A 13,805-nucleotide genomic window follows, 5' to 3' on the forward strand; every position below is an offset into this window, starting at 1 on the left:
AGCAAAAATATGGAAAGTTCAATCCTCAAGTTATTAACAATCCATATTGAACCACATAGCAGGAAAATTCATCTCTGGTGGCAGGGAATATATATTCATACTTATTTCACACAGTTTTGTGCATCAGTTGATATGAACAAAGCAATAGAGTTTGCTTAAGTTTCAAATTCGCAAAGAGCATTTCAGTTTCAACTGTTGTAAAACTATTTTTAAAAAATTGAGCCAACTGGATTAATAGACGGCATGAATCACAGGTGATGAATGCTTTTAGTAAGCAGCAAAATAACACGAACCCTCCAATTGCACACAAAAATTTGAATCCTCTACATTTTGAAATTAAGTAAGATATAAAAATGTTGCAAATATCTTTTCTCGTCAGTTTCCTCTTATGAATTCTGCATTAAAATTGATCCAAAGCATTCCACGATTAATAATTTTCTAAATCTCCATCTATCTTGAAATTAATGTTTCCTGCTCCTTCATTTCTCAGAGCATATGCTCCAACTATTGCACCATGACCTTTCCTACCCAATAGCGACACATTGATTCATTAGGATTTTTATAACTTTAAAGTGGTTATAAACTTGCAGAATACTGAACAAAGCAAGTCATTTTCACAACATTATCCCAGTCATTTCTCACACCTTAAGTTAAAGTTTTCACTTAACAGTCACACACCCTGAAATGTTTCAGTGTGTGCTTTACTTAACGCAGAACCTCTGTGAAAGAAAACTGAGACTTTGAAATCCAATTTCCAAGCCAAACCTAAAAAGAAGCACAAGCACGCTCAATCAGAATGGGATTTGTTTTGTAGAACTGGTTATATAAACTATACAAGAACCCCAGTCATGCCACATTGTAAGTTAGGTTCTTCAACCAAAGCAACTACATGTAGCTCAATGAACCAGCGGAGTCTTACACACAGTTTCCCCCCAAGGCTTCAGTGTTGGTGGACAAGGGGATATCTTTGGTACTGAAGCATCCTCAAACTCCTAAAAGACTAGGATGAAGATATTCCTTTGATATCCTCTAGCGGGATAGTTAGATAAATATCTACAGACACATCTATCCTTGATTTATAGAGGCTTCAATTACCCTAAGTAGCACTCAGTTCTGTACAGGTCAGTAGATCTTCGATTGATACTTCTGCACTAGGCTAACACCCATAGATCATCTGCATTTTGAGAGATTATCCAAATCAAGGCAGTCTTGGATGTTCATTCTCTGGAGAGTAAATGCCAGGGTGTTGCTCACTTTTGACAGTCTTAAACTGTGCAAACTCAAGATACATTTAATTATTGCAGTCCAAATGCACTGTTTTCCTTTGTTATAACCTTGTTGACAAATTATACCTTGATTTATAAGCGCTACACTGTGCAAACTGTCTCCATTGAAAATACTGAAGATTATTCTGGAGGAATAAGGGCAAATTGTGGCTGTTACAAGGCTATTGAGCAATGCTATTAATGGCGCAATGGCCCTGTCAGTTTCCCCTGTTCACTGATTAGTTTATCGCAACATGTAGAGGATAAGCAACTTTACCATTAAGGAATGTCATGCCTGGAAAGGCTAATGTAACTTTGGTTTATTCACAATATTTGTGGAATAAATTTTAAAAAGTTGTAATTTTGATAGCATCTCTCCACAAAAATGCAAATCTATGACAGTACTCAAATGGGTTTGATGTTTTTCGAAGTTTAAAAAAAGAAAATGATTGAGAAAATAATAACAATAACAGTAGAGATGGGGTGAATTAATTTAAAACCATTCTTTTTTCAACTTTTCTTTTTAAGGTGTTTTCCGGGAGTTTGGAGGAGCACGATGTGTACATAACATAGTGAAGTATCCACAGTGTCGGGACCCTGCACTGATGATTATACAGCAGTTAGTTTTATCCCCTAGTGGTGATGATGATATGGGTACTCTGTTAGGACTGATGCACACAGCTCCATCTACAGAATTACAACTCAAAACTGATATTCTGACTGTAAGTATAATTCATATTTTAGCTCCTGTTTTCCACTATTGTTCCTTCTCTTAAACTCTCTCCCAGCTGCCTTAAACAACAATAGCACCTTTTTCAGCCAGACTGGTCCAACTCTCCATCTTATCAACTCAGTTAAAAACTGGCAACAGTATTCAGACTTGAGACCTCCTCAGGTGAGTATCCAGCACTGTATTGCTATAACTAGCAGACTGCCCTGTACTTAATTTTAAATTAAAAATATGGGGTCCAAGTGAATCTGTTTTGTGAATCCTAACCAGAATAATTTTGTCAGTAGATTCCATTCAGTATTGTCAATGATCTACATTTTTATTTAGTTAAAATGCATATTGTCTCCACAGGCTCTCCTTACTGTGCTGAGAGAAAGTCATCGCACACGAACAGTGTTTCGAAAAGTTGGGGGATTTGTTTATGTCACATCACTGTTGGTTGCCATGGAACGATCCTTGAGTTATCAACCCAAGGGAGTGTGGGAAAAGGTGAACTCAAACCAAGTCTTTGAACTGGTGCATACAGTCATTTGTACCTTGACAGCAGCAATGCGTTATGAACCTGCTAATTCCCATTTCTTCAAAACTGAAATTCAGTATGAAAAACTTGCAGATGCTGTGCGTTTGCTTGGTTGCTTCTCAAATATTCGACAAATAGGTTCAGCTACTTCCTGTCCTTCAAATACCCAACCATTTCAGAGAATACTTGAAGATGATGTTGCATTGTTGGAATCCGTTTGTCCCACACTGAAACACTGTAGTAAGCTTTTTTGTTGCTTCTACAAAATGGCTACAGACTCTTTTGACAGGTAGGGGCTTCATCAATTTGGCCATTCTTATTTTAAAACTAAGTTTTTAGTGTAAACTTTTCTTTTAAAAGTAACAATGTTCAAGAGAAAATGCATATCTTTCAGTATAGTTGGTTACATTTTATTACAGCTTTTATAGTAGATTGAATTGGAATATTTTGATAACTTCCAAGTTTTAAATTAAGTTATGGTATGTAATTGAGTAAGCTAAATATTGATATGCTAATTAAATCTCATTCGAATAACAGGGTAATTGCTATATATTGAATTCTTGGAGTGAGTACCTAGTTAAAAGCAACTTAAATTTTAAAATAATTCTTAGGATTGTGACCTCCATGTGCGCACACAATTGTGGTTTGCCTAACATGTATATGTGCCATGATGGGGCTAAATGTAAACATCATATGTCTTTGTTTAAAACTTCTGCATTTAGTCATTCCAAAATTTGTCCAGTGACTGTTGGCAGTCTTTCCTTCCACTTTCTGGGTCCCTACCAGAGTCATTTGTAAAAGTTTTTTTCTGAAACTGCATGATTTTATTTCTCTCATTTATTTGCCTTTCTCTATGGCTTCACCCTGTAGACTGAATAACAATGAAGGGTTGACTGGTTTTCATTAGCACCAAAATATCTATCCAGGAAATCCTATTGCTTGGCTAAGGCAAATGTGTTACACTTATTAGAATCAAAATTTTTTTGGGGAAAAGGCTGCTTTCTTTGTAAGGGCTTTATTTTGCAGGTTTAAACTACTTGCACAAAGTTTCTCCAAAGCATCATTGAGTGGTACTTTGTTAGGAGAACTGTCAAGGGCCTCTGTCACCTGTAGGGCTTTATCCTTGGCCTCTGAACACAAGTAGCACAATTTAAATGTATTTACTTACCATGTCTTATAATAGTTTTTTAATTTGTTTGCATCACAGTGTAGTAAGCACACTGTACAGAGGCTCAGTGATTCATTGAGGCTGTTTGTTTATCTTTGTTTTCTTTCTCTGAACAATAATCTGAAAGCAGTGAATCAGACCAGTTAAGGGAAAGTGGCCATTTTTGCTGCTTTTAAATATTTTGACTCTGTTTTTACATTCCTTAATAATTTAGAAGACTTTTAAATTTAGCACACAGCTGTGTCTAGACATGCACACCCATGTCTGCCCACAAGTACATACACACCCCTGCAAATTTCTTTCTAGAACAGTTACTGCTTTTGGAGTCTGCCAAACTATTTCTGTGTGAAAAATCCAGTCTGAGGGGAAAGGCATGGAAGAAAAGTAGATCAAGTTTAGAAATATTACACACACAATTCAGAACAGATACGTACCACTAGGGAAGTTAAGTAAAAGAGGGAAGAGGCTGATATGGGAAACAACAAAAGTAATGCGAGAAATCAGGGCTAAAGTTACAGGCAGCAGGATGGACTGAGACAAATATAAAAACAAAGTAAAGAAGGTTTAAGAAGCTGGTTAGGAGAGTTGAAATAGAAAATGGATAACCAAAAATATTAAAAGAAATGTGAAGCATTTTATTCGCATATATTCACAGCAAGCAGGTAAAAAAGCAAATGGTGGAGCCATTGAAAGATCTCAAAGATGATGTGATATCAAGTGACCAGTGGACAGTGAGAACACTGAAACAAAGAATTTTTTCTTCAAAAGGAGAACGTAGGCAGACTGTCCAGCATGGAATTTGAATTTCTGATGGCAGAGGCTGACAGGCAGCGGAAGTGAAATAGAAATTTCAGATTAGATAATCATCGCTAGGATGAGGAAGTTAAAGGAAGACTAGGCATCTGGCCCGGATAGACTCCATACAAGGGTATTTAAAGAAGTGGTTAGTGAATTGAAAAGTAGCTGATACAACATCAATCTTTAAAAGGGGGCATAGAGATGATTCAGGCTAGTAAGCCTTGCATCTTGAGATAACGAAACACATTGATATGATAAAAGAGAATCAACATGGATTTATGGGAGGGAGATCTTAACTGATAAATTTACTGGAATTCTTTGTGGAAATGATGGACTTTGTTGTTAGCGTAAATTTTGTGGATGTGATGTACTTCGATTTTAGCACAGCGCTTGATATCGTGCCACATAAGTATTTAGTCCTAAGGTTGGAAGACTTGGACTAGGAGGCAGGCTTCTGAGGTGGATTGAAAATTGGCTAAACAAGAAAAAGCAAAGGGTGTTTATGAATGGAGCTTCGTTGACATGCGAGGAGTCACTAATGGGTTGATAATGCATAGGGCATTAGAATTATAGAACGGTTACAGCACGAAGGAGGCCATTCAGCCCATCGAGTCCGTGCCGGCTCTATGCAAGAGCAATCCAGCTAGTCCCCGTAGCCCTGCAAATTTTCTACTTTCAAGTATTTATCCAGTTCCCTTTTGAAAGCCACGATTGAACCTGCCTCAACCACCCCCTCGGGCAGTGCATTCCAGATCCTAACCACTCGCTGCGTAAAAGAGTTTTTCCTCATGTCACCTTTGGTTCTTTTGCCAATTACCTTAAATCCATGTCCTCTGGTTCTTGAGCCTTCCGCCAATGGAATCAGTTTATCTATATCTACTCCCTTTATGAATTTAAATACCTCCATCAAATCCCCTCTCAACCTTCTCTGTTCCAAGGAGAAAAACCCCAGCTTCTCCAGTCTTATCCGCACAACTATAGTCCCTCATTCCGGGAATCATTCCAGTAAATCTCCTCTGTACCCTCTAAGGCCTTCATATCTTTCCTAAAGTGTGGTGCCCAGAACTGGACACAATTCTCCTGTTGTGGTCGAACCAGTGTTTTATAAAGGCTCATCATAACTTCCTTGCTTTTGTACTCTATGCCTCTATTTATAAAGTCCAGAATCCCCTTTGCTTTTTTAACCGCTTTCTCAACCTGCCCTGCCACTTCCAACAATTTGTGCACATATACCCCCAGATCTCTCTGTTCCTGTACCCCTTTTAGAGTTGTGCCCTCTAGTTTATATTGCCTCTCCTTGTTCTTCCTACCGAAATGTATCACTTTGCATTTTTCTGTCTTAAATTTTATCTGCCATGTGTCCGCCCATTCCACCAGCCTGTCTATATCCTCTTGAAGTCTATCACTATCCTCCTCACTGTTCACTACACTTCCAAGTTTTGTGTCATCTGAAAATTTGGAAATTGTGCCCTGCACACCCACGTCCAAGTCATCAATATATATCAAGAAAAGCAGTGGTCCAAGTACCGACCCCTGGGGAACACCACTGTACATCTCCCTCCAGTCCGAAAAACAACTGTTCACCACTACATTCTGCTTCCTGTTAATTAGCCAATTTTGTACCCATGCTGCTGCTGCCCCCTTTATTCCATGAGCTTCGATCTTGATGAAGAGCCTATTATGCAGCACTTTATCAGATGCCTTTTGAAAGTCACCATACACCATATCAACCTCATTGCCCTCATCTACCCTCTCTGTTACCTCATCAAAAAACTAACAAGTTAGTTAAACACGGTTTGCCTTTAACAAATCACCGCTGGCTTTCCCTAATCAATCCACACTTGCCGAAGAGACTGCTAGTTCTGTCCCGGATTATCGTTTCTAAAAGTTTCCCCACCACTGAGGTTATCTGACTGGCCTGTAGTTGCTGGGTTTATTCTCTCACACTTTTTTGAACAAGGGTATAATATTTGCAATTCTCCAGTCCTCTGGCACCACCCCCGTCTCTAAGGATGTTTGGAAGATTATGGCCAGTACCTCTGCAATTTCCACCCTTCTCTCAGCAAGCTAGGATGCATCCCATCCGGACCGGGTGACTTATCTATTTTAAGTACAGCTAGCCTTTCTAGTACCTCCTCTTTATCAATTTTTAGCCTATCCAATATTTCAACTACGTCTTCCTTCACTGAGACTCTGGCAGCATCTTTTTCCTTGGTAAAGACAGATGCAAAGTACTCATTTAGTACCTCAGCCATGCTCTCTGCCTCCATGAGTAGATCTCCTTTTTGGTCCCTGATCGGTCCCACCCGTCCTCTTACTATCCGTTTACTGTTTATATGCCTATAGAAGACTTTTGGATTCCCTTTTATGTTTGCCACCAGTCTATTCTCATACTCTCTCTTTGCCCCTCTAATTTCCTTTTTCACTTTTCCTCTGAACTTTCTATATTCTGCCTGGTTCTCACTTGTGTTATCAACCTGACATCTGTCATACGCCTCTTTTTTTCTGCTTCATCTTACTTGCTATCTCTTTTGTCATTCAGAGAGCTCTGGCTTTAGTTGCCCTACCTTTCTTCCTCGTGGGAATGTAACTATACTGTACCTGAAACATCTCCTCCATAATGGCCGCCCATTGTTCAATTACAGTTTTACCTGCCAATCTTTGATTCCAATTTACCCAGGCCAGATCTGTTCACATCCCACTGAAATTGGCCCTCCTCCAATTAAGTATTTTTACTTTAGAATGGCCCATGTCCTTTTCCATAGCTCTCCAAAACCTTATGATACTATGATTGCTGTTCCCTAAATGTTCCCCCACTGACACTTGCTTCAATTGGCCCGCCTCATTCCCCAGAAACAAGTCCAGCAATGCCTCTTTCCTCGGAAACACACTGGTCAAGAAAAGTTCTCCTGAACACACTCCAAAAATTCCTCCCCCTCTTTGCCCCTTATATTATTACTATCCCAGTCTATATTAGGGTAGTTGAAGTCCCCCATTGTCATAACTCTATGGTTTTAGTGTCTATAAATTAATCAGAGCTGGGGACAGAAACAAAGCTGACTGAGTTTGCAAATCATATTTTAGGGTGAGAAAGTGGGCTGATGAGTGCCAAATGGCATCTAATGTAGACAATTGAAAGTGATGGAAGTAAACAGTGGGAATACAAACAAAATGTTTCCAGACTGCAGGACACAATGCAAGAGAAGAACTTGGGAGTTATGGTAGGTAATTCAATGAAACAAGCAACACAGTATGCAGCAGCAAAGCTGAAGTCATTGGGGGTCAAAAGGAAAACGCTCCAGTGGCTGGACTTGTACCAGATGTAAAGGAAGATGGTTGTAGTTGTCAGAGGACAATCATCACAACTCCAGGACATCATTGCAGGAGTTCCTCAGGGAAGTGTCACAAAATACCTTCATAATCCTGCCTATCCCTATATCCTTTCCACTGGAGTGATTATTGCTTTGGGAATTGGTCCAAGTGTTTGTTACCCTCAGCTTGAAGGTGAAACAAATTCTGTTACCCCAGCACTCTCAGTTTTCTGAAAAAGGTCTTGAATGCTGAAGCCGAATGTTGCGTCTGCTTTTTGCTGCCTTTTGGCCATATATGAGCTGGCACTGGTTAGTGTGTTAATAAGAAGATTTTAGAAGAATATATGTTATGGTTTCATATGATTGCAGATAAGTATGTTTGGTAGGCAATTTCCAAGTTTGTGTGTGTTTGTACATTTATGTGGACTTTTGTTTTAAGACCAGAATTGCTATAGTAAGTAAACCATATGCTCCCATTTAAAGAGGCAGTTTAAAATTTTTAGTTTTGGGTTGCATAGTTTAAAAAAATCTATATTAAAATTCAAGCTGCCAAAATTTCTTGCTGCATTTAAAACCAATACCAGTAAACTATATTAACGTACTTTTGATATGGTAATGTATATGCAGGCATTTCTTGTGAACTTCGAGTACCATTGTAAATCTTTCCAACTTACCTAGAAACTTGGTTTATTCTCACCTTTGCGATTTTCTTCTGTTTCAGTTGGTTTTCACCCACCAGCTCTGGCTTTAAACTGCTGTTCTATGTGTTGCTTTGCATGTGGTTTCCTTAAACCAAATGGAGATCTCAGTGGTAATTGTACTAACAAGCTTTGTGCTTATTTCTTCTTCCTAACAAACCTTGTCCAATGGTGTTTGCTGTTTTTTTCGTCTATAGTCTTGCTGAACAGATTCCGCCTTGCTTGACACACGAGACTTCCCTTCCCTCTCCTTGGGGGACTCCAGCTCTGTCCAGAAAAAGGTACTAACCCAGTAAGAATAATTTAGCCTAGTTTTTCTAATACTGATACAACTCAAAATGTTCTCTACTGTTATAATATAACTTTCTTACTTGGTTAGATTTTTTTTGTCTGTGGGCCAATGTTGAATGTATATCCTTCAATTTTTTTCAACTCTCTGCCTTGCTTTTTCCAATGTTGCTATCTTCCAGCTAGGAGGCCAACATGATGCGGCCTGCAGGTTTCTTCATAGCTGCTCTATATTGGGTGATATTTGTGAGATGCTCCAGATTTTTATGTTAATATAATAGATATGTCATCTGAGTAGAGAAATGGGCACTTTTCTGCACGGTGCCTGACCAGTAGTTTGGCCATGGACTCCACAAAACTTGGCTATTGGAGGATATCCAAGTTTGAATATCAGTTCAAGTAGGGATTTGAATTGTAGCCCTCAGCATTTGCAGCCTAGTGCTCTACCACTGGAGTACGTGAGCTGCCCAGCTTAAGAATCTGTAAGAGTTATTTCGTGCAAAATTTTATATTGAAGTGTGAACTTGACTGGAAGAAAGATGCTAAGTGAAAGTAAAAGTTTCTGTACATTCTAGAATGACCACTGAACAATATACAAGAGGATTGTGCAAGCTGTGATCTTTGTCCAAGTAGATTACATTTGTTTAAGAAACTATGTAGCCTTTTCTATTATGCCTTAAATGAGGTCCATCTTCATGTTACAGATATTACGCCCTCCCGCCAGACAGGTGGAGCCCCTGTTGAGGCATGAGTGCACACAAATATCTGAGCCCAACAATTTGTATCGCCCAAGTGCCCTCACCAAAAAGCCTGCCCCTGTTAGGGACTTGCGTGGGAAAATGAGTAGGAGCAAGCGGCAGAGCTGCAGCTCTGTTCCTAATTGCTGGCATCGGGCACAAAGCAATGCTGGTTTTGGCAAAAAATTATCTAAGCTACTGCTATCATGGATCCTTGGAGTATTCCTTCTAGTCTGCAGAGGTTACCAATGCAAGTCTCACCATCAGCTTTTTGGAGTGACCCCCAGACTACACTCAAAGAAGTGAGGTGAGAAGACCAGGAACACCCGCCTCACCTCGTTTGGATGCCAATGCTGGGCCTGTGACTACTACAGGCTGAGGCCCGGTTCCACCCATCTTGTGATCCCCGAGAAATCTCAGGGCAGCATTGTGAGAGCAGAAACCTGATGAGGGATCTTTCTGCTCCTATTTCCTTGGAACAAATGGAAAGCCTACCCTTTTATTTATATTTGTAGAAAGTTTATTTAGTTTTATAGCCATGTACAAAAGTTACTGTAATTTGCTAATAATATGTCTTGAATGAAGATGCTATCTATTTTTGAAAAATTACTTTAAGTGAGTTCTATGATGCTCCTGTCTATAACTCAAAACTCATCACAATTGTAACACTTCTTGTAAGGGAGAAGTCTGATAAAATGTTAGAACTTTGAAACATTGGCCCAGATTTTCCTGGGGACTTGTGTCAGTGTAATGGCGCATATACGGTGTAGGGACCCTTAAACGGCATAAAAGATAGAGGAAATTATGGAGTAAATGATTTATGGCACTCCTTATTTTCCTGGCACTTTCGCGCCACCCCGCAGTTACCCTCACCGAAAACAGTTGGAAGGTAATTATAGCTCTACCCCCATTAAAATCAATGGCAATTGCTATTTTCCTACATTTAAGCTAGTTTTCATGCTGCTGCCACATAAAAATAATGGCGCTGGTAACCTAGCAGCAGTGTCATTTATTGTTCCAAGATAGGGTTTAAACTCCCAGTTGTTAAAAATGTTACTTTTGCAAAGTTTAACTAACTAGGATCGATGAGAATCCACTTCCTGCACCTGGGATTTTCAATTTTAATATTGCCACGCCATCTGTCCGAAACCATTCATTTTGAGATAATTTTCAGAATTTAAATGACCGCTTCTGTTTTCCCACAGTGTTCAACCTCACTAAAGCCACTAACACAACCAACATATATTTTCTTATAACTCTAATTTGCTTATTAATCACTATTGTTTCAATCAGTTATGAGTACATTGATGTACATAGGAACAGGAGTCTGCCATTCAGCCCCTCGTGCCTGCTCCGCCATTTGATAAGATCAAGGCTGATCTGTGATCTAACTCCATATACCTGCCTTTGGCCCATATCCCTGAATACCTTTGGTTGCTAAAAAGCTATCTATCTCTGATTTAAATTTAGCAATTGAGCTAGCATCAATTGCCGTTTGCGGAAGAGAGTTCCAAACTTCTACCACCCTTTGTGTGTAGAAATGTTTTCTAATCTCACTCCTGAAATGTCTGGCTCTAATTTTTAGACTCTGCCCCCTACTCCTAAAATCCCCAACCAGCGGAAATAGTTTCTCTCTATCCACCCTATCTGTTCCCCTTAATATCTTATAAACTTCGATCAGAACACCCCATAACCTTCGAAACTCCAGAGAATACAACCCCAATTTGTGTAATCTCTCCTCGTAACTTAACCCTTGAAGTCCTGGTATCATTCTAGTAAACCTACGCTGCACTCCCTCCAAGGCCAATATGTCCTTCCGAAGGTGCGGTGCTCAGAACTGCTCTCAGTACTCCAGGTGCGGTCTAACCAGGGTTTTGTATAGCTGCAGCATAACTTCTGCCCCCTTGTACTCCAGTCCTCTAGATATAAAGGCCAGCATTCCATTAGCCTTCTTGATTATTTCCTGCACCTGTTCATGACACTTCAATGATCTATGTACCTGAACCCCTAAGTCCCTTTGGACATCCACTGTTTTTAACTTTTTACCATTTAGAAAGTACCCTGTTCTATCCTTTTTTGATCCAAAGTGGATGACCTCACATTTGTCTACATTGAATTCCATTTGCCACAATTTTGCCCATTCACCTAATCTATCAATATCCCTTTGTAATTTTATGTTTTCATCGACACTCAAAAACATTTCAAGCCCTTCTACTCAGTAAGCATGTCATTATGTAAATGTTTGCAGCCTACAAAGACTTTTCATTTTCAGTCTATTTCAGAAAACAATTTTCAGAACTTTTCAAAAGTTAAAAATTCATGGTTAGCTCATTTTATACCCTCATAATCAACAAAAATAAAATCCAATAATTACTTTGTGCCTAAATTATTAATACTTTATAATGCAGCGACTTGGAGTGGCCTGAATCCATAGATCTCTCAAAGCTGTGAAGCTGAGAAAAATCTCAAAACTTGAAAAAAACAGTATAAAATAATTGTATTTTATGTTTATTTAAGAAATTACACTTACATTCACTTAAACCCTCCCATGGCTTCAGATGGTGAATATGCCGTCACTTCAGCTCTTAGATTGGTGCTGAGTGCCTGACTAGCTGCTATGCTTGCTGCTGAATGTTCTAATTCGAAAATCAGCAAAATTTGGAACAAGTAGTAACGCTGAAATCGGTATACTCGACGCCGAGATTTACAATGTACGTTGCCGATCTTGCCATTGTTGGAAAATCTGGGCCCTCACCATGATATGAAATTTAAGAACTAAGGAACAATCATACATGTTCTGTAGTGGGGGTTCTCAAAGTTTATTGGGTAGGATATGAAATGTATTTATTAACATTCATTGTCAGACTTTATGTAGGCATTTTCCTGCAATGAGCATGCATAAACTGAGAAATTGAGGTCACAGCAGCTGCATAGAACCCAAGCTCTGGAATCCACCTCTAACCCGCCCTCCGCCAAACCTCTCCGCCTCTCTACCTCTCTCTCCTTTAAGACATTCCTTAAAACCTACCTCTTTAACCAAGCTATTGGGCACCTCTCCTAATATCTCCTTATGTGACTCAGAGTCAAATTTTGTTTGGTAATCGCTCCTGTGAAGCGCCTTAGGACCTTTTACTACTTTAAAGACGCTATGTAAATGCAAGTTGTGTTTTTTTATTCGTTCATGGGATGTGGGGTCGCTGGCAAGACCAGCATTTATTGCCCATCCCTAATTGCCCTTGAGAAGGTGGTGGTGAGCCGCCTTCTTGAACCGCTGCAGTCCGTGTGGTGAAGGTTCTCCCACAGTGCTGTTAGGAAGGGAGTTCCAGGATTTTGACCCAGTGACGATGAAGGAACGGCGATATATTTCCAAGTCAGGATGGTGTGTGACTTGGAGGGGAACGTGCAGGTGGTGTTGTTCCCATGCGCCTGCTGCCCTTGTCCTTCTAGGTGGTAGAGGTCGTGGGTTTGGGAGGTGCTGTCGAAGAAGCCTTGGCGAGTTGCTGCAGTGCATCCTGTGGATAGTACACACTTCAGCCACAGTGCGCCGGTGGTGAAGGGAGTGAATGTTTAGGGTGGTGGATGGGGTGTCAATCAAGTGGGCTGCTTTGTCCTGGATGGTGTTGAGCTTCTTGAATGTTGATGGAGCAGCACTCATCTAGGTAAGTGGAGAGTATTCCATCACATTCCTGACTTGTGCCTTGTAGGTGGTGGAAAGGCTTTGGGGAGTCAGGAGGTGAGTCACTCGCCGCAGAATACCCAGCCTCTGACCTGCTCTTGTAGCCACAGTATTTATGTGGCTGGTCCAGTTAAATTTCTGGTCAATGGTGACCCCCAGGATGTTGATGGTGGGGGATTCGGCGATGATAATGCCATTGAATGTCAAGGGGAGGTGATTAGACTCTCTCTTGTTGGCAATTAGGGATGGGCAATAAATGCCGGCCTTGCCAGCGACGCCCACATCCCGTGAACGAATAAAAAAAAAGATGGTCATTGCCTGGCACTTGTCTGGTGTGAATGTTACTTGCCACTTATCAGCCCAAGCCTGGCTGTTGTCCAGGTCTTGCTGCAGCGGACACGGACTGCTTCATTATCTGAGGGGTTGCGAATGGAACTGAACACTGTGCAATCATCAACGAATTTCCCCATTTCTGACCTTATGATGGAGGGAAGGTCACTAATGAAGCAGCTGGAGATGGTTGTGCCGAAGACACTACCCTGAGGAACTCCTGCAGCAGTGCCCTGGGGCTGAGATGATTGGCCTCCAACAACCACTACCATCTTCCTTTGTGC

General features: G+C 40.3%; 1 protein-coding gene across 1 annotated transcript in view; it reads left to right on the forward strand.

The window, feature by feature from the left end:
• wdfy3 (WD repeat and FYVE domain containing 3) overlaps window positions 1-13,805 on the forward strand; it is a 431,872-nt gene that overhangs the window by 188,619 nt on the left and 229,448 nt on the right. The window contains exons 11-13 of the mRNA XM_067990523.1: window positions 1,794-1,987; window positions 2,347-2,804; window positions 8,688-8,771. Coding sequence (XP_067846624.1) covers window positions 1,794-1,987; window positions 2,347-2,804; window positions 8,688-8,771 — 736 coding nt within the window. The remainder of the gene's footprint in view (window positions 1-1,793; window positions 1,988-2,346; window positions 2,805-8,687; window positions 8,772-13,805) is intronic.

This window comes from Heptranchias perlo, chromosome 1 (genome assembly GCF_035084215.1).
Source record: "Heptranchias perlo isolate sHepPer1 chromosome 1, sHepPer1.hap1, whole genome shotgun sequence".
Lineage (NCBI taxonomy): Eukaryota > Metazoa > Chordata > Chondrichthyes > Hexanchiformes > Hexanchidae > Heptranchias > Heptranchias perlo.